This window comes from Pristis pectinata, chromosome 40, assembly GCF_009764475.1.
Source record: "Pristis pectinata isolate sPriPec2 chromosome 40, sPriPec2.1.pri, whole genome shotgun sequence".
Taxonomy (NCBI): Eukaryota; Metazoa; Chordata; class Chondrichthyes; order Rhinopristiformes; family Pristidae; genus Pristis; species Pristis pectinata.
The window spans coordinates 3,711,598-3,731,754 of NC_067443.1; the positions used below are offsets into that span (position 1 = coordinate 3,711,598).

At 54.3% G+C, this 20,157-nt stretch overlaps 1 protein-coding gene across 2 annotated transcripts; it reads left to right on the top strand.

Annotated features, from left to right (window-relative positions):
* The first annotated feature begins 11,149 nt into the window (after positions 1 to 11,149).
* Positions 11,150 to 20,094, top strand: tnfaip8l2b (tumor necrosis factor, alpha-induced protein 8-like 2b). 2 transcript variants are annotated; one of them, XM_052045927.1, is made up of 3 exons: positions 11,276 to 11,297; positions 12,689 to 12,798; positions 18,935 to 20,094. In XM_052045927.1, exon 3 carries the CDS (start codon positions 18,942 to 18,944, stop codon positions 19,500 to 19,502), a length of 561 nt encoding a protein of 186 aa, XP_051901887.1. In that variant the 5' UTR covers positions 11,276 to 11,297; positions 12,689 to 12,798; positions 18,935 to 18,941; the 3' UTR covers positions 19,503 to 20,094. The 2 variants fall into 2 exon arrangements, with proteins under 2 accessions (XP_051901889.1, XP_051901887.1); XM_052045929.1 differs by lacking the exon at positions 12,689 to 12,798 and having other exon boundaries at positions 11,150 to 11,297.
* Positions 20,095 to 20,157: the final 63 nt, after the last annotated feature.

Genomic DNA, 20,157 nt, shown 5'->3' on the forward strand with positions numbered 1-20,157 from the left:
TGGGTCCCTGTCACCCCCTCCGACTACTACACCCCTCCCCGTCTCTGTGACCCCCTCCGGCCCCTACACCCCTCCCCGTCTCTGTGACCCCCTCCCTCCCCTACACCCCTCCCCGTCTCTGTGACCCCCTCCCTCCCCTACACCCCTCCCCGTCTCTGTGACCCCCTCCCTCCCCTACACCCCTCCCCGTCTCTGTGACCCCCTCCGGCCCCTACACCCCTCCCCATCTGTGACCCCCTCCGGCCCCTACACCCCTCCCCGTCTCTGTGACCCCCTCCCTCCCCTACACCCCTCCCCATCTCTGTGACGCCATCTGGCCCCTACACCCCTCCTCCTCTTCACCCCATCCTCCCTCTGCCCCTCTCCCCCTCCTGCCCTCCTTCCACCTCCTCCTGCTCCCACCGTGTCCCCCTCACACACAAGCCCCCACGATAAATCCACACATCCCGTCATCTCCCGCTTCCGTCCTCTGTTCCGGGATCCACCCCCGCTCAGACCCTTCCCTCCTGCAAGCCTTAATTTGGATGCCAACCTCGCAGAGCAGCGGGATTTACCCTGTGGGCATTCATCTTTGGGTTCCTGAGCTTTGGGTCTTGTTTCTTGATGCTAAGCCTTTTGGCCTTAGTTTGAGTTTTAGACTTCGGACCCTACTTTTAACCTTGAATCTATGTTCTTGGCCTCAGTCCTTGCCTTTGGACCCTTGAGCCTGAGATCTTAGTTGTTACTTTTTAGGTTTAGGGGATTTATTTTAACCTTGCACTGGTGAGGCCGCATTTAGAATATTGTGCTCAGTTTTGGTCGCCCTGTTATAGGAAAGATGCCACTAAGCTGGGAAGGGCACAGAGGAGATCTACGAGGACGTTGCCGGGACTTGAGGGACTGAGTTACGGAGAGAGGTTGGCCAGGTTGGGACCTGGAGTGTAGATGTGACCTTATAGGAGCGTAGGAGGCTGAGGGTTGACCTTATAGAGGGGTATAAAACCAATGGGGGGCATCGATAGGGTGAATGCACACAGTCTTCCCCCTCCCCCAGGATCAGGGAATCAAGAACAACAGGTTGAAGGTGAGAGGGGAGAGATTTAAAGGAGACCTGAGGGGCAACTTCTTCACCCAGAGGGAGTGGGTGAGGCGGGTACATTGACAACGTTTGTAAGGTACTTGGACAGGTCCACGGACAGACACAGGAGATTCTACAGACGTTGGAATCTGGGGCAACGCACACACAAAGTGCCGGAGGGACTCAGCGGGTCGGGCAGCATCCGTGGAGGGAAATAAACAGTCGACGTCTCGGGCCGAGACCCCTTCATCGGGACCGGAAAGGAAGAGGGCAGAAGCCGGGATAAGAAGTTCGACGCTGAGGCCAGACGCAGGCTGGAGGAAAACACCTCACATTCCGCCTTGGGAGGCTCCAACCTGACTCCCGAGTTGCAGAGACTTGGGAGTCTCTAACTTCTGGTAATGCCTACCCTCTTTTATCTCCACACTGCCTCCATTTTGTCTTCCCTCATTCCTGAGGCCCCCTCCCTCCTTCTCTTTCCCCTTCCCCCTCATGACACCACCTCCTTCCCTTTATTCCATGGTCCACAGCCTCTCCTACTGGATTCAGCCCTTGGCCTCTTCTACCCATCACCTCTCAGTTTATTACTTCTACCCCACCCCCCCGCCGCCACCCCCACGCAGCTACCTTCCCCCCACCCCTCACCTGCCTGCGTGTGCTCCCCTTGCACCCCCTCCCCACTGACCTTCTTATCCTGGCTTCTGCCCTCTTCCTCTCCAGTCCCGATGAAGGGTCTCATCCCGAAACGTCGACTTATCTCCCCCCGTAGATGCTGCCTGACCCGCTGAGTTCCTCCACCATTTTGTCTCGGGTACACGGATGGGAAAGGTCCAGAGGGATACGGGCCAAACGCGGGCCAATGGGACTGGCTGGGATGGGAATCTAGGTCGGCACGGACCAGTTGGGCCGAAGGGCCTTGTTTCCGTGCTGTGTGACTCCAGGAGCCTGAAGCTTTGGGACTTTTACCTTTAGGCCTTGGTCTTGATGCTAGGCCTTTGGGTCTTGGCGATCGGGACGAGTTTTGGGATGTGTTGAGGCCAATGGGGGAAGAGATTTGGCTTCTTCCGGAAAAAAGTCAATGGCAGGATTCTGGGCAGTGTGGAGGGGCAGAGGGGTCTGGGGGTCCATATCCACAGATCACTGAAAGTTGCCTCACAGGTGGATGGGGTAGTTGAGAAAGCTTATGGGACGTTAGCTTTCATAAGTCGGGGGATCGAGTTTAAGAGCCGCGAGGTAATGATGTAGCTCCTCAAAACTCTGGTGAGACCACACTTAGAGCACTGTGTTCAGTTCTAGTCGCCTCATTATAGGAAGGATTTGGAAGTGTTGGAAAGGGTGCAGAGGAGATTTACCAGGATGCTGCCTCGTTTGGAGAGTATGGATTATGAGGAGAGACTAAGGGAGCTAGGGCTTTATTCTTTGGAGAGGAGGAGGATGAGAGGAGACATGATAGAGGTGTACAAAATATTAAGAGGAATAGGTAGAGTAGACAGCCAGCGCCTCTTTCCCAGGGCACCAATGCTTAATACAAGAGGGCATAGCTTTAAAGTAATAGGTGGGAAGTTCAAGGGAGATATTAGAGGAAGGTTTCTTCCCACAGAGAGTGGTTGGGGCGTGGAATGTCCTGCCTGGGGTGGTGGTGGAGGCAGGTACATTGGTCAAATTCAAGAGATTGCTAGATAAGCATATGGAGGAATTTAAAATAGAGGGATATGTGGGAGGAAGGGGTTAGATAGTCTTAGGCGAGGTTTAAAGGTCAGCACAACGTTATGGGCCGAAGGGCCTGTATTGTGCTGGACTGTTCTATGTCCTATGAAACAAGGAGGCGAGATCAGGAGAAACCGGTTCCAATCGCACACTTCATGTCGAAGGGGTGTGTCAGCCACTGGGGTGGTGGCCCAGTGGGCAGAGCCACTGCCTGGCCTTCCAAAGGTCCCCGATTCGATCCCGACCTCCGGCGCTGTCTCCGTGCACGGAGTTTGCACGTTCTCCCTGTGGATTCCCCCCACCCCACCCCGGATTCTCCGGTTCCCACCCCCCCCCCCCCACCAACACCCCAATGACCGCCCGGGCTCCTTGCGTCAAACACCCCTTGCACGCTGGTGAGGTGGAATCTGGGAGGGCGGATGGCGGCGGGAGTTGATGGAATTGTCTGAGAAAGCAAAATAAAGGGGTAGGAATGAGGTCAATGGGCCGAACTGCCTCTGCCTCTCTCTCAGAGTGAAAGACCCATTCCCAAATCGGGCAGATTATAATTCCGCCTTGGACTCACAGCTAGTTGGACACCCCAACGATTTTGGTGAAGAATTAGACTGGTTTCCCGTCCAATCATGCACCAATGTAGATGTTTCTGCCGCCTTGCCGAAAATAAAACTTCCTTGATTCGAGGACCTTCTGAAGCTTTATTGTAGTTGTCCAATTTCTCCAGATTTATCAAGGAAAGGTTGGGAGGGGAGAGACTTAAGGGAGCTGTGGGAAAGTCGAGTGTGGGGCTTACTCGCCGGGAGGTTCCAAATCTGTTACATCCCACACCGTCCCGTCACACACTCCCGGGGTCAGACGCAGGGTGAAGCTCCCTCCACACCGTCCCATCACACACTCCCGGGGTCAGACGCAGGGTGAAGCTCCCTCCACACCGTCCCATCACACACTCCCGGGGTCAGACGCAGGGTGAAGCTCCCTCCGCACCGTCCCATCACACACTCCTGGGGTCAGACACAGGGTGAAGCTCCCTCCACACCGTCCCATCACACACTCCCGGGGTCAGACGCAGGGTGAAGCTCCCTCCACACCGTCCCATCACACACTCCCGGGGTCAGACGCAGGGTGAAGCTCCCTCCGCACCGTCCCATCACACACTCCTGGGGTCAGACACAGGGTGAAGCTCCCTCCACACCGTCCCATCACACACTCCTGGGGTCAGACGCAGAGTGAAGCTCCCTCCGCACCGTCCCGTCACACACTCCCGGGGTCAGACACAGGGTGAAGCTCCCTCCCCACCGTCCCGTCACACACTCCCGGGGTCAGACACAGGGTGAAGCTCCCTCCACACTGTCCCGTCACACACTCCCGGGGTCAGACACAGAGTGAAGCTCCCCCCGCACCGTCCCGTCACACACTCCCGGGGTCAGACACAGGGTGAAGCTCCCTCCACACCGTCCCGTCACACACTCCTGGGGTCAGACGCAGAGTGAAGCTCCTTCGCATTAACGGTGAGGCCTAGTAAATGAGGCTGCCATGCCCAGGGAGAGTTTCGTGTGCGGATATTTCTCACGGATAAAAGAAAGCTTGGGGCAAAGAAACATTGCAACAGAATGAATGTTTGAGTGGGGCTCAGAGTGGTTGAATCAGACCATATCCTGATCTTGATTTTAAAGATTTTGATACAGTTAAACCACCTTGTCTCACAAAGCATGTCGTGTGTGAGGCTACAAGATCATTGATAGAGCATGTGAGGCTTCAAGTCATATTGGCAACAGCCGGTCTGTCAACACACAGAAAGATTACACTGCAGATTAAACACAGTGTGGCCTTGTGTTAGAGACAGTGGCTATTATTTTTGGGATCCCAGACCGAATCCGTGGAGGGGAACGTTTTTCTGTGGTGTGGACCACAGGAACTTCTTCCTGATTGGTCCCATCAGCGTCCGGATGTTGAGAACCAATGCAGTGGACAGTCTCGGGGTCACGCAACACGGAAGTCGGCCTTTCGGCCCAATTCTTTCATGCTGACCAAGGTGTACACCCGCGCTAATGCAGTTGGCCACATTTGGCCCTTATCCCTCGAAACTTTAAGTCAGAGCATTGAGTTTAGGACGTTATGATGCAGTTGTACAAGGCGTTGGTGAGGTCGCTCTTGGACCACTGTGTACAGTTCTGGTCGCCCTGTTATAAGGAAGATGCGATAATGCTGGAGAGACCGTAGAGGAGATTTACTAGGATGTTGCCAGAACTCGAGGGCCTGAGTTATAGGGAGAGATCGGGCAGGTTGGGACTTTATTCCTTGGAGCGTAGGGATGACCTTATAGAGGTGTATAAAACCAGGAAGGGCATCGATAGGGTGAACGCCTTTTTTACCCCCAGGGTCAGGGAATCAAGAACTCGAGGGCACAGGTTTAAGGTGAGAGAGGGAGAGATTTAAAGGGGACCCGAGGGGCAACTTCTTCACCCAGAGGGTGGTCCGTATGTGGAACGAGCTGCCCACGAGCCGGGTGAGGCAGGTACATTAACAACACTCGGACAGGTCCACAGGTGGGAAAGGTTCAGAGGGATACGGGCCAAATGGGACTGGCTTGGATGGGAATCTTGGTCGGCACGGACCAGTTGGGCCGAAGGGCCTGTTTTTCCATTCTGTGTGACTCTGTGACATCTCAGAGAGTCCCTTGGGATCAGGGGCGGAGGGAGGAGGGGTGTGTTGCGGGGGGGTGGGGGGGGGGGGTGGTTGTTCAATGGGTCCTGAGGCTGGTCGGTCCAGAGATGGTTGAGGGGGCAAATGGAGGCGGTGGGGGAGAGGGGTGTTTCGTGAGTCGGTGTCCCACTGCGAGGTCCTCCGTCCCGACCCTGGACCCGCCCCCACTCTGAGCTGGGACGGGACGAAGATTCCCAGGAATCAGCGACGCCCCACGTCTCCGAGGAGGCCTCGAGCGCATCCTCCAACCTTCCCCTCTGTCCGGCCGGGGGACTCCCTTCCCGGGACGGAGCCCGGGATGGAGCATGCGTTCCGGGAGTCTGGCGTCAGTCAAGGAACACGAGTGGGGGTCGGGTTGGGCAGGGGGTGAATCTTGCTTCTTCCTTCCGCGGAGGGTTTAGCAGAGTTGAAGTCAGTCCGGCTCTTTCGAAGCTCGGGCAAGTCATGTGGAGTTTACTGCCGTGTGCACAAGTACAGTGAGGTACAGGTACAAAGAAAAACTTGCTCACAACAGCATCACAGGCACTCACCGATGAAGGCAAGCATGCCGTATGCCTTCTTTATAACCCTATTTCCAAAGCAAATTCAGCAGGTTATTGACCAGTTCGACCCGTGGGCAGAGAAGTGGCAGGTGGAGTTTAATCCGGAGAAGTAAATTGGTTTATTATTGTCACCTGTACCGAGGTACAGTGAAACACTTTGTTTTGCGTGCCATTCATACAGGTCATTTCATCACATCAGTGCATCGAGGTAGTACAAGGGAAAACAATAACAGAATGCAGAATAAAGTGTCACAGATACAGAGAAAGTGCAGTGCAGGCAGACAATAAGGTGCAAGGGCCACGACGAGGTAGATTGTGAGGTCAAGAGTCCATCTTATCGTACTAGGGGACCGTTCAATAGTCTTATAGAAGCTGTCCTTGAGCCTGGGGGTACCTGCTTTCAGGATTTTGTATCTTCTGCCTGATGGGAGGGGGGAGAAGAGAGAATGTCCGGGGTGGGAGGGGGTCTTTGATTATTCTGGCTGCTTTACCGATGCAGCGGGAAGTGTAGACAGAGTCCGTGGAGGGGAGGCTGGTGTCCGTGACGCGCTGGGCTGTGTCCACAGCTCTCTGCAGTTTCTTGCGGTCCCGGGCCGAGCAGTTGCCGTACCAAGCCGTGATGCATCCGGATAGGATGCTTTCGGTGGTGCATCGATAAAAGTTGGTGAGGGTCAAATGGGGTTGCACTTTGGGATGTTAAATGTAAGGGGAAGGGATGCAGTTAATGGCAGAACCGTTAACAGCACCTGACGTACAGAGAGATCTTGAGGCCCAAGCCCACAGCTCCCTGAAAGTCCCAACACAAGTAGACAGGGCAGTAACGAAGGCATACGGCGCGCTCGCCTTCATCAGTCGGGGCGTCAAGTACAAGAGTCGGGAAGTCACGTTGCAGCTGTATAAAACTCTGGTCAGGCCGCACTTGGAGTATCGCGTGCAGTTCTGGTCGCCCCCCGTTACAGGAAGGATGTGGGGGCTTTGGAGAAGGTGCAGAAGAGGTTCACCAGGTTGCTGCCTGGATTAGAGAGCATGAGCTATAGGGAGAGGTCGGAACAAACTTGGGTTGTTTTCTCTGGAGCGGCAGAGGCTGAGGGGAGACCTGATAGAGGTTTATAAGATTATGGGAGGCACAGACAGAGTAGGCAGCCGGGATCTCTTCCCCCAGGGTGGAAATGTCTAACACTAGAGGGTGTGCATGCAAGGTGAGAGGGGGAAAGTTCAAAGGAGATGTGCGGGGCAGGTTTTTTCACACCGAGAGCAGTGGGTGCCTGGAATGTGCTGCCAGGGGCGGGGGTGGAGGCACATACGATAGAGGGGTTTCTGAGGCATCTGGGCTGACGCAGGAACGGGCGGGGAACAGAGGGATATGGACAATTTGCAGACAGATGGGATTAGTTGGATTGTCACGGTCGGCACAGACTCGGTGGGCCGAAGGGCCTGTGCCGTACTCTTCAATGTTCTTAAGCAAACTGCAGTGTGTCTGAAGCTGCAAGCAACTGCAGATGCTTCTCGCCATCCAGCCTTGAGCTTGAATTGAAACGTACCCTTCTAAACGCTTATCCAATAGGTAAGATAATTTAATGATGTAACTCAGGACAAGTAAACAGCAGTGGTTTCGGTTTAAAAGTTGCTGGTGCCTGTTTCAGACAGCTTGGGGGTAAATAATCTGGAAAACCCTTGGATGAGGAACCTAGGCAACAGTGCGATAAAACCTCCGTGCTCAAATAAATGCCAGGTTACCTGTGTGTTTCAAGAAACAACGGGTCGAGAAAATAAAGACAGACAAAATTTGTTAGAAACATAGAAAACCTACAGCACAATTCAGGCCCTTCGGCCCACAAAGCTGTGCCGAACATGTCCCGACCTTAGAAATTACTAGGCTTACCCATAGCCCTCTATCTTTCTAAGCTCCATGTACCTGTCCAAAAGACTCCTAAAAGACCCTATCGTATCTGCCTCCACCACCGTTGCCGGCAGCCCATTCCACACACTCACCACTCTCTGAGTAAAAAACTTACCCCTGACATCTCCTCTGTACCTACTCCCCAGCACCTTAAACCTGTGTCCTCTTGTGGCCACCATTTCAGCCCTGGGAAAAAGCCTCTGACTATCCACACGATCAATGCCTCTCATCATCTTATACACCTCTATCAGGTCCCCCCTCATCCTCCGTGGCTCCAAGGAGAAAAGGCCGAGTTCCCTCAACCTGTTCTCATAAGGCATGCTCCGCATTCCAGGCAACATCCTTGTAAATCTCCTCTGCACCCTCTCTATGGCTTCCACATCCTCCCTGTAGTGAGGTGACCAGAACTGAGCACAGTACTCCAAGTGGGGTCTGACCAGGGTCCTATACAGCTGCAACATCACCTCTCGGCTCTGTTGTTTCGTTCAGACTTTGTATTTACTTATTTGACCTTGTTTCCCCTTGTAAATTCCATGAGAGCGAATACTATCCCATCTCTCCAAATTCTGGGACATAATTTGTGAATTCTGTGAGGGAAAATTTCTGTAACCTGATCACCGAGGAGTGCCGGTGTTCCTGAAGATCGGAACGGGACATTTTCAGGGGGCATTGAGGATTGTGGGGGGGTGGGATGAGCTGGGACCATCCCGTGGTCCCGGCTGACTGGTGCCACGCCAAGCCCGTTGGTTGGGGTCGGGAAGCGGAGGCCGGATTTTGGCCAGACTTTGAGGAGGGGTGTTCCGCCGTTCCCTCCGAAGAAGTCCCCGTAAGGTGGCTGCTGCCGTTCCCTGCCTCTCCGCGTCCAGTGGGAATCCCAGTCGGATGCGGGGAACGTCTCCGCAGCCACTGGGAAGAAGCCGCCCGAGGGGTCTTTCCACGCGACAAGGAGGCACCTGAGAAGGAGCTTCGAGTTCCTGGGCGTCAACATTACCAACAACTTGTCCTGGTCCAACCACGTAGACGCCATGGCCAAGAAAGCTCACCAGCGCCTCTACTTCCTCAGGAGGCTGAAGAAATTTGGCATGTCCCCATTGATTCTCACCAACTTTTACTGATGCACCACAGAAAACATCCTATCCGGGTGCATCCCAGCTTGGTGCGGCAACTGCTCTGCCCGGGACCGCAAGAAACTGCAGAGAGTTGTGGACACAGCCCAGCGCATCACGGACACCAGCCTCCCCTCCACGGACTCTGTCTTTACCTCTCGCTGCCTCGGGAAAGCAGCCGACATAATCACGGACCCCACCCACCCCGGACATTCTCTCTTCTCCCACCTCCTGTCGGGCAGAAGATACAAAAGCCTGAAAGCACGTACCACCAGGCTCAAGGACAGCTTCTATCCCGCTGTTATAAGACTATTGAACGGTTCCCTAGTACGATAAGATGGACTCCTGACCTCACGATCTACCTCGTCGTGGCCCTTGCACCTTATTGTCTGCCTGCACTGCACTTTCTCTGTAACTGTGACACTTTATTCCGCATTGTTTTCCTTTTTACTACCTTGATGTACTTATGTACGGAATGAGCTGTCTGGATGGCTCGCAGACAAAAGCTTCTCACTGCATCTCAGTGAGTGTGACAACAAGAAACCAATTATCAGTCACCCCTTCCGCCATTTCCACAACAGGACAACTGCTTCTGGTGGTCGGGCCCTGGGGAGTGTTGTAGAACAGAGAGACCGAGGAGTACAGGTCCATGGTTCCCTGAAAGTGGCCTCACGGGTAGACAGGGCGGTGAAGGAGGGCATTTAGCACGCTGGCCATCATCGGTCAGGGCACCGAGTGTCAAGGTTGGGACATAATGTTGCAGCTGTACGGGACGTTGGTGAGGCCGCACTTGGAGTACTGTGTAGAGTTTCGGTTGCCCTGTTATAGGAAAGATGCCATTAAGCCGGAAAGAGCACAGAGGAGATTTACAAGGGCGTTGCCGGGACTCGAGGGCCTGAGTTATGGAGAGAGGTCGGGCAGGCTGGGACTTTATTCCTTGGAGCGTAGGGGTGACCTTATAGAGGTGTATAAATCATGAGGGGCATTGATAGGGTGAGTGCGCACAGTTTTCTTCTCAGGGTTGGGGAATTAAGAACTAGAGGGCATAGGTTTAAGGAGAGAGGGGAGAGATTTAAAGGAGACCTGAGGGGCAACTTCTTCACCCAGAGGGTGGTCCGTATATGGAACGAGCTGCCAGAGGGAGTGGTTGGGGCAGGTGCATTCAGAACACTTAAAGGACAGATACGTGGATAGGAAAGGTTTAGAGGGATTGGGCCAAACGCAGGCAAGTGGGACTAGTTTAGAATGCACTCATGCACTGTGTCATGAATTGACCTGTACGATCAGTATGCAAGACAAGCTTTTCACTGTACCTCGGTACAAGTGACAATAATAAGCCGATACCAATACCAATCCTGGTCAGCATGGACCAGTTTGGGCCGAAGGGCCTGTTTCCGCGCTGTACAACTACCTATGTATCGGTTATAAGGCAGAGAAACTGACCATTGAGCTCACCCCGGCTCTGTTTAATTATCCCCACATCTCCCGCATATTCCCCCCAAAGCTCCACCCAACTTTTGGGAAGCTCCCGTTGGATCTGCCAGAACCCAGGGAGACAGGCCAGAGAAACGACCATCAGAAGCGACATCTTCCGGCTTCCTCGAGGAGCCCCTCCCAATTCCAAGCGCTCCGACTGGGTCTCCTCTAAACCTCGCCCTCCTTCCGGGCTCCAGGGCGTTGAATCCCTTGGGATGGACAGGAATCCCGGCAAATCATCCCCCCCCCTCATGATCCCTCGAAGAAGGTCCAGAAAGTTTTGGGGCCCATCCACTTTTGCTCGTGTATTTGCTTAATTACACAATAATTTGGGCGGGGGTGTGAAAAGAGAAAGAGTCCGGCTGTCAACCAAGTAAATTTAAGGGAAGATAATTGAATGTTGGACAAGATAAAAGAGCAGGAAGATCTGCCCTCTTTTCCAAGGTTAGAGAGCCCCTCATCTCCGGCACCATTTTGCTTCCACTAATCCTCACGGTATTCCCCAGGCCCCCTTTGCAACGCTGGGGAGAGCTCGAGACGCGAGTTTAATGTTGCACAGTCAAATTATCTCAAAGTTAAGAGAAATCAGCCCGAGATTTTTATCTGCAGAGGAAGGGCGTTGGACAAGGCCTCAATGAGGCCTAGCCGTTTCCGTGGCAACTGAAGCCAGATCCTCGCCACCGTAAGGGGCTGGTGCGTGGATTTTTTTTATATCGTTAGCGAAGAGTCATTGCACTCAGTTTGCTTCCTTTTTCTCAGCGGCGAGAGCAGGAAGAGTTTCGAACTTGCAGGGGAGTTGGCACTTTTGGGTAAGTCGGTGCGTCTTCGGGGCGGGCGGGGTTGGGGAAGGAGGGGGGGGTGTGCCGGCTGCGTTTGGCGGCTGTGCACGCGAGTGTGAGCGAGCGAGGGAGGGAGGGCTTGGGCGGCTGGCGTGCCCGCGTGAGCGGGGGCAAGTGGGTTTATCTGTGTGTGTGTGTGTTTCTCTGTAGGTGTGCGCGGGACCGTGTGTGTGGGGTGCGTGGGTGACACGCGCGCAGGTCTGCGCCCGTGAGGTTGATTGCACGAGTGTGTGTGCGTGTGAGGGTGTGTGTGTGTGAAGTTTGCACGCTCTCCCTGTGACCGCGTGGGCTTCCCCCCGGGGGCTCCGGTTCCCTCCCGCATCCCCACGACGTGCGGGGTCGGTGGGTTAATCGGCCGCTGTGCATCACCCCCCTGGTGCGTGGGTGAGGGGCAGAATCTGGGAGAGTCGGTGAGAGGATGTGGGGAGGATGAAACGGGGACGGGTGTAAGTGGGCGGTTGGTGGTCGGCACGGACTCGATGGGCCGAAGGGCCTGTTTTCGTGCTGGATCCCTCTCTGTGACGGGGTGTGAGGGCACACTCCCTGCACCTTGTCCCGGGACACCGAGGGGAAAGTCCCGGGAGGGATGGGGGGAGATGTTCAGGGAATTGGGGGAGGGGATGGGTGTTGGGGGGGTGGGGGAGAGAAGTTCGTGAGAACGGGACAGGACATCCAACTTCCACCGCAGAGGGCGGCACAGCAAGATCCCACGCCAAGCACCACGGCGCATAGCACCGGCCTTGAGTGACAATATTTGGGCAGGGGGAGGCAGGGTCAATCTTGGCCTCAGGACCCCGGAGAGATTCCCCACCCACTCCTCCCCCACAACCCTACTTATCTTCCCCTATTAGCAAACCAGAAGAAGAGGGTGTAGGGGCTGGTGGGGGTCACAGAGACGGGGTGTAGGGGCCGGAGGGGGGTCACAGAGACGGAGAGGGGTGTAGGGGCCAAAGGGGGGGTCACAGAGACGGGGAGGGGTGTAGGGGAGGGAGGGGGGTCACAGAGACGGGGAGGGGCGTAGGGGGCCGGAGGGGGTCACAGAGACGGGGAGGTGTGTAGGGGCTGGAGGGGGTCACAGAGAGGGAGGGGTGTAGGGGAGGGAATGGGTCACAGAGACAGGGAGGGGTGTAGGGGAGGGAGGGGGGTGACAGAGACGGGGAGGGGCGTAGGGGGCCGGAGGGGGGTCACAGAGACAGGGAGGGGTGCAGAAGCCAGTAGGATTCTATTTGAATGAGGATCCAATTTACACAGAAAGATCCCAGGAGCCACCAGTCACCTTTCAGATGACCATTCAAAGCAGCGCTGGGTGGGGCGGTGCACTGTCACTTTAATTAAAGGGGCCGCGCCCTTCAATCCCTCAGCCACACCGCTGCGCGGGCCGACGGCAGGAGCGTGGAGGGAGACTTCCTGTCGATGCTCTGCGCCATCCCCACCAGGCCCAACACAGCCCGGAACCTCTCGAGCTCCACAGGTAGGATTCTGTGCGTAGATCCCACACCCCGACACAGACACCCTCCGGTCCTTGTGTGAACCAACGCCGGGCGCTAGCCGGTCAGATTCCTGTCCCGTAACGTAACGTCCCGTAACGGTGGGTCTTGTGGGTCGAGTCTGCAGCGGGGTCGATAATCCGATCCAAGTAGTCTGACCAACTTTTATCCACAGCTGAGAGAGATCGCGACCATAACAGAAGCCAAATTAATGCCTGAGAACTTCCTAAAATCGACCGTTCTGCCCAATTTATCATTAAATGCAGTTCGGGCCTGCGCTTGCCAATAAGACCTAAATTTGGGCACAATTGGTGCATCTTACTCCCTCCGAAATCCAGCGGATTTCAGGAGATTCCTGGATTGGTTTTATTTGGTAAATGTGTAAGGAAAATATGTCTTGATGTGTGGAAGCAGCTTCTTTGTGGAACGTGTTGCAAATATTTTTTTGTGGTTTCCAGACCACATCCTGGGCCTCAAGACAGCAAGTGTTGGGCTTTGAGATGGTTGGTTTTGTCGCTTCCTTTCAGCTCTGTCGTCTCATCTGGAGGGAGGGAAGTGAAATTGCTGAACAAGCAAGATGTAACGTCTGGGCTGGGATAAGTCGGAGTGAAGCTCCCTCCGCACCGTCCCGTCACACACTCCCGGGGTCAGACACAGGGTGAAGCTCCCTCCGCACCGTCCCATCACACACTCCCGGGGTCAGACACAGGGTGAAGCTCCCTCCGCACCGTCCCGTCTCACACTCCCGGGGTCAGACACAGGGTGAAGCTCCCTCCGCACCGTCCTGTCACACACTCCCGGGGTCAGACACAGGGTGAAGCTCCCTCCGCACCGTCCCGTCACACACTCCCGGGGTCAGACACAGGGTGAAGGTCCCTCCGCACCGTCCCGTCACACACTCCCGGGGTCAGACACAGGGTGAAGCTCCCTCCGCACCGTCCCATCACACACTCCCAAGGTTTAATCCCCACTGCGGATGAATGTAGTCTCGAAGCACCGTGGGCATTAGGCTGATCTGTCAGGATTAGTGATATCGTTTATTCAGGATCGATCTGAGGTCGATACGTGGTTCTGTGCATCCTGGTGGGACACCTGGGTCAAAAATCCTGCCCCCTCCACTCCTGCCCCATAAGCTAACTGCCAAGGTGCAATACCAGTGTCATATTCGGCCCAGTGGCCCAGCGGGTAGATCCACTGCCTCCAGAGACCCGGATTCGATCCTGAACTCCGGCGCTGTGTGTGTGTGTGTGTGTGTGTGTGTGTGTGTGTTTGGCGTTTGCACACTCTCCCTGTGACCCCGTGGGTTTCCCCCGGGTGCTCCAGTTCCCTCCCATGTCCAGTTCGATGATGTCGGAGTCCTACAGCACGGAAACAGGCCCTTCAGCCCAACTGCTCCGTGCTGACCAAGATGCTCATCTAAGCCAGTCCCATTTGCCCGTGTTTGGCCCGTATCCCTCTTAACCTTTCCCATCTGTGGACCTGTCCGAGTGTCTTTTAAATGTTAATGTACCTGCCTCACCCACTCCCTCTGGCAGCTCGTTCCACATACGGACCACTCTCTGGGTGAAGGAGTTGCCCCTTTAAATCTTTTCCCCTCTCACCTTAAACCTGTGCCCTCTAGTTCTAGACTCCCCTACCCTGGGGGAAAGACTGACCGCCCCTCATGATTTCATTATAAGGTCACCCCTCAGCCTCCATCGCTCCGGGGAAAACGGTCCCGGCCTGTCCGGCCTCTCCTTATAACTCGAGCCCTCCAGTCCCGGGAACGTCCCCGTGAATCTTTCCCGCCCCCTCTCCAGCTTAATCCCACCCTTCCTGTAGCTGGGAGACCAGAACTACACCCAGCGCGGTCTCACCGACGTCCTGCGCTGCTGTAACGTGACGTCCTGACTCCTGTACTCGGCGCCCCGACCGATGAAGGCCAGCGTGCCGGACGCCTTCTTCACCGCCCTGTCTACCTGTGACGCCACTTCCAGGGAACCCAGTACCTGTACCCCAAGGTCTCTCAGTTCTACAACACTGGGCTTGTTGGTCTAGGGGCATGACTCTCGCTTTGGGTTCGAATTTCCGAGCATGCTGAGAGATCCCAGGTTCAAATCCTGGACGAGCCCTCTGCTTAAAATCTTGTTTCTCGGAATGGAGGCCAGTGACTAGTGGTGTGCCGCAGGGGTTGGTGTTGGGACCCTTATTATTTGTTATTTATATCCGTATAAGTAAGTATTTATTTATATCAATGATTTGGATACGAATGCTCAAGGCTTGATCTGTAAGTTTGCAGATAACTCAAAAAACCTGCCCCACACATCTCCTTTGAACTTTCCCCCCTCACCTTAAATGCACGCCCTCTAGTACTGGACATTTCGACCCCGGGGAAAAAGATTCTGTCTATTCTGTCGACGCCTCTCATAATTTTATAAGCCTCTGTCAGGTCTCCCCTCGGTCTCCGCCACTCCAGAGGAAACAGCCCAAGTTTGTCCAACCTCTCCTGCTCTCTAATCCAGGCAGCGTCCTGGTGAACCCCTTCGGCACCCTCTCCAAAGCCTCCAAGTCCTTCCAGTAACAGGGGTGGGGGGGGGGGCGCGACCAGAATTGAAAGCAGATTATTTGTATGGTCGGTTTCTTCGCCGTCTTGTATAATTTACGTACAGTTTATGTTCTGTGCGTCGTCTGTATTAAGGTGCCTGTGATGCTGCTGCAGGCAAGTTTTATGTTGCACCTGTACCTCACTGTACTCACGCACACGGCAATAACCTCGACTGGACTTGACTTCTTTGTACTAGTTTAGTCAGAGAGTCACGGAGCAATACAGCACGGATTCAGGCCATTCGGCCCAACCAGTCCGTGCCGACCACGGCGTCCACCCCAGCTAGTCCCAATTTCCTGCGTTTGGCCCATATCCCTCCAGGCCCCGTCCCTCCATGTTCCTATCCAAGTGCTTCTTTGATGATACTGTTGTACCTGCCTCACCCATGATTTTCCAATCTCAAACCAGCGTAGTTTTCTCCGTCTCCTCTTGAATCTTTCGACACTCTACAATAATACCTCCCTGCCCTCTCTGCGCATACAGGCGCATCCCGCGTCACAGGGAAAGGGCTGCGTTCCCAGAAAGCCGCCTGTATTGCGATTTTCCTGCCGCCTCATCTGTGCATGCGTCAGGGGATGCAAGCTGCAAACAGAATTAAAAAATTAAGACGCAAATTAAGATAAGATTTCTTTATTAGTCATGTACATCGAAACACACAGTGAAATGCATCTTTTGCGTAGTGTGTTCTGGGGGGCAGCCCACAAGTGTCGCCACGCCTCCGGCGCCAACATAGCACGCCCACAACTCCCTAACCCGTACGTCTTTGGAATGTGGGAGGAAACCGGAGCACCCGGAGGAAACCCACGCAGACACGGGGAGAACGTACAAATCCCTTACAGACAGCAGCCGGACTTGAATCCGGGTCACTGGCGCTGTAGTAGCGTTACGCTAACCGCTACTCTACCGTGAGGGAATTTTTATCCCAGGATTCTTCCAGGTGATGTGTGAATTCCATGAGGGCGATGTTCCGTTAGCCAATAACGGGAGACCTGATAGAAATTTATAAAACTATGAGAGGCATAGATAGGGTAGACAGCCAGAGTCTTTCTCCCAGGGTGGAAATCTCTAATACTAGAGGGCATATGTTTAAGGTGAGAGGGGTAGTTCAAAGGAGATGTGCGGGGCAAGTTTTTTTACACAGAGAGCTGTGGGTGCCTGGAATGTGCTGCCACGGTAGTGTAGCGGTTAGCGTAACGCTATTACAGCACCAGCGACAGGCGTTCAAATCCAGCTGCTGTCTGTAAGGGGTTTGTACGTTCTCCCCGTGTCTGCGTGGGTTTCCTCCGGGTGCTCCGGTTTCCTCCCACATTCCAAAGACGTACGGGTTAGGAAGTTGCGGGCGTGCTGTGTTGGCGCCGGAAGCGTGGCGACACTTGCCGGCTGCCCCCCAGACGACTATGCAAAAAGATGCATTTCACTGTGTGTTTCGATGTACATGTGATTGATAAAGATCTCTTATCTTATCGGGGTGGGGGTGGAGGCAGATAAGATAGAGGCGTTTAAGAGGGTCTTAGATAGACACATGGATGTGCAGGGAATGGAGGGAAACAGATCACGTGCAGGCAGAAGGGATTTACTTTAACTTGGCATTGTGTTCAGCACAGACAAGGGCCTGTTCCTGTGCTGTACTGTAATGCCTGTATAAGACCCATAAAATGCAGAAAACACTCAGCAGGTCAGGCAGCGTCTATGGAGAGAGAAAAGCAGAGCTCGCGTCGCAGAACCAAGACATTTTGTCGACACAGGGAAAGGGAGCTGTTAGGAAACAGGTAATCAGAGTCAGGGGAGGAGGGATGGACAGAATGAAGGAAATATCTCCGATAGGGAGGGACCTATTATAACCTTTAGAGGCAGATTAATCTTCTTGTAGTGTGTTGCTAACAGCAATGTAAAATGTTGTTTCTTTTCTCATCTACATGTTTTTTGTTGCTGTACTGAGGCAGTGATTAGGGTTGTGCCGGTCGGTTCAAGAACCGAATGGTTGACGGGAAGTAGCTGTTCCTGAACCTGGTGGTGTGGGGACTTCAGGCTTCTGTACCTCCTGCCCGACGGGAGCTGTGAGAAGACGGCACGGCCTGGATGGTGGGGGATCTTTGACGACGGACGTTGCCTTCTTGAGGCAGCGGCTCCTGTAGATACTCCCGATGGTGGGGAGGGATGTGCCCGTGATGTATTGGGCAGAGTCCACGACTCTCTGCAGCTTCTTACGTTCCTGTGCGTTTGAATTTCTGCGCCAGGCCGTGATGTAACCAGTCAGGAACTCCTCGCTAGAATTAAATTGGTTTATTATTGTCAACATGTACCGAGGCACAGTGAAAAACTTTGCTTTGCATCCCATCCGTACAGATCATTTCATTACAGCAGTGCATCGAGGTAGTACAAGGGAAAAGCAATAACAGAACGCAGAATAAAGTGTCACAGTTACAGAGAAAGTGCAGTGCAGGCAGACAATAAGGTGCAAGGGCCACGACGAGGTAGATTGTGAGGTCAAGAGTCCATCTTATCGTTCAATAGTCTGATAACAGCAGGATAGAAGCTGTCCTTGAGCCTGGTGGTACGTGCTTTCAGGCTTTTGTATCTTCCGCCCGATGGGAGGGGGGACTGAGAATGTCCAGGGTAGGTAGGGTCTTTGATTATGTTAAGCAAACTCTGCTATATCAACGCATTTATTAAGCAAGGTATTTGGTACAGGACTCAAGAGGTTATGATGCATCTCTATAGAACTCTGGTTAGGCCACATTTAGAGTACTGCGTGCAATTCTGGTCACCTCACTATAGGAAGGACACCGAGGCTTTAGAGAGGGTGCAGAGATTTTTTACCAGGATGCTGCCTGGATTAGAGGGCATGTGCTATCAGGAGACGCTGGCTCTTTTCTCTGCAGCGGCGGAGGCTGAGGGGTGATCTGTTGGAAGTGCATAAAATCATGAGGGGCATAGATAGGGTGGACAAGCAATATCTTTTTCCCATTAATGAGCGATCCAATACCAGAGGGCATGCATTTAAGGTGAGGGGGGTAGGTTCAGAACATACATGAGGGGTACGTTTTTTTACTCAGAGAGTGGTGGACGCCTGGAATGCGTTGCCTGATAGGGGTGGTGGAGGCAAATTCACTGGGGGCTTTTAAGACGGGCTTGGATGGGCACATGAATGAGAGGATTAGCTATGTTGGCACAACGTTGTGGGCTGAAGGGCCTGTTCTGTGCTGTACTGGTCTACGTAGGCTGCTTTACCGAGGCATAGACAGAGTCCATGGAGGGGAGGCTGGTTTCTGTGACGCGGTGGGCCGTCCCCACAACTCTCTGCTGTTTCTTGCGGTCCCGGGCAGAGCAGTCGCCGTACCAAGCCGGGATGCATCCGGATAGGATGCTTTCTCTGGTGCATCTGTAAAATAAAAATTGGTGAGGCCCATCGGCGACGTGCCGAATTTCCTTAACCGCCTGAGGAAGTAGAGGCGCCGGCGAGCTCTCTTGGCCGTGGCGTCCACGTGGTTGGACCAGGACATGTTCTGACGCCGTTCTCTCCCACGTGCTTGCAGGGCGGCAATGGACTCGTTCAATTCGAAGGACCTGGCCCTCCGCACGCAGAAGAAGTTGCTGAGCAGGATGGCTTCTAAGACGCTGGCTCACCTCTTTGTCGATGACACCAGCAGCGAGATCCTGGACGAGCTGTACAGGGTGTCCAAGGAGTTCACAGGCAACAAGATAGAGTCCCAGAAGGTACTGAAGAACCTGGTAAAGATCGCGGTGAAGATCGCCATTCTGTACCGGCACCAACAGTTCTCCAGGGAAGAGCTGGGCATGGCAGAGGATTTCAAGAAGAAACTCCGCCAGGGTGCCATGACGGTCATCAGTTTTCACGAGGTGGCCTTCACGTTCGAGCAGAGCGTGATGGCCGACATCTTGGCGGAGAGCAGGGACCTCCTGCTCAAGCTGGTGTCCAGCCACCTCACGCCCAAGTCCCACGGCCGCATCAAGCACGTCTTCAACCACTTCGCCAACCCGGATTTGTTGACCAAGCTCTACGGGCCCGATGACCCTTACAGGTCCCATCTGAAGAAGATCTGCGATGGTCTCAACAAACTCTTGGAGGAGGGCACGCTATAGAGGGCTCCCCCTCCATCGCCTTCCCCGCCCCCCCCCCCCCACTGCCTCACCTTCCCATCTCCACCACCCTGTGCACCCGGGGACCTCTTCTACAACCTCCCACCCCTTCACCCCACCCCACCCCTGGGGAGTTTCTCCTCCCCTTTCCCCACCACCGCAATCCAAAAGCTAAGGGGTGACGGCCATTTTTCCTGAGACTATCCCCTTGACTGTCCCGTAACTTCAAACTTCCCTTCAACGCTTCTCCAGAGGAAAGGGTCCCCGAACTTTGGAAAGGATTTCGCCCACCCCTTCTTCTTCCCAAACGGACAATCTTCCCAACACCCTGTTTGGTAATCGGTTTATTATTGTCGTACGTACCGAGATGCGGTGAGAAGCTTTTGGTCTGCCGGCCATCCAGACAGATCATTCCATACATCGGTACATCAAGGGAGTAAACAGGAGAACAGAATGCAGAATAAAGTGTCACAGTTACAGAGAAAGTGCAGTGCAGGCAGACAATAAGGTGCAAGGGCCACGACGAGGTAGATTGTGAGGTCAAGAGTCCATCTTATTGTACTAGGGGACCGTTCAATATAAAAGTGGAATAGAAGCTGTGGTATGTGCTCTCAAGCCTTTGTATTTTCTTGGGGTTGGGGGGGGGGGGTGGGGAAGG

Coding starts and splice junctions, on each gene's coding strand:
- tnfaip8l2b (XM_052045929.1), top strand. CDS start 18,942: ATGGACTCGTTCAATTCGAAGGACCTGGCCCTCCGCACGCAGAAGAAG.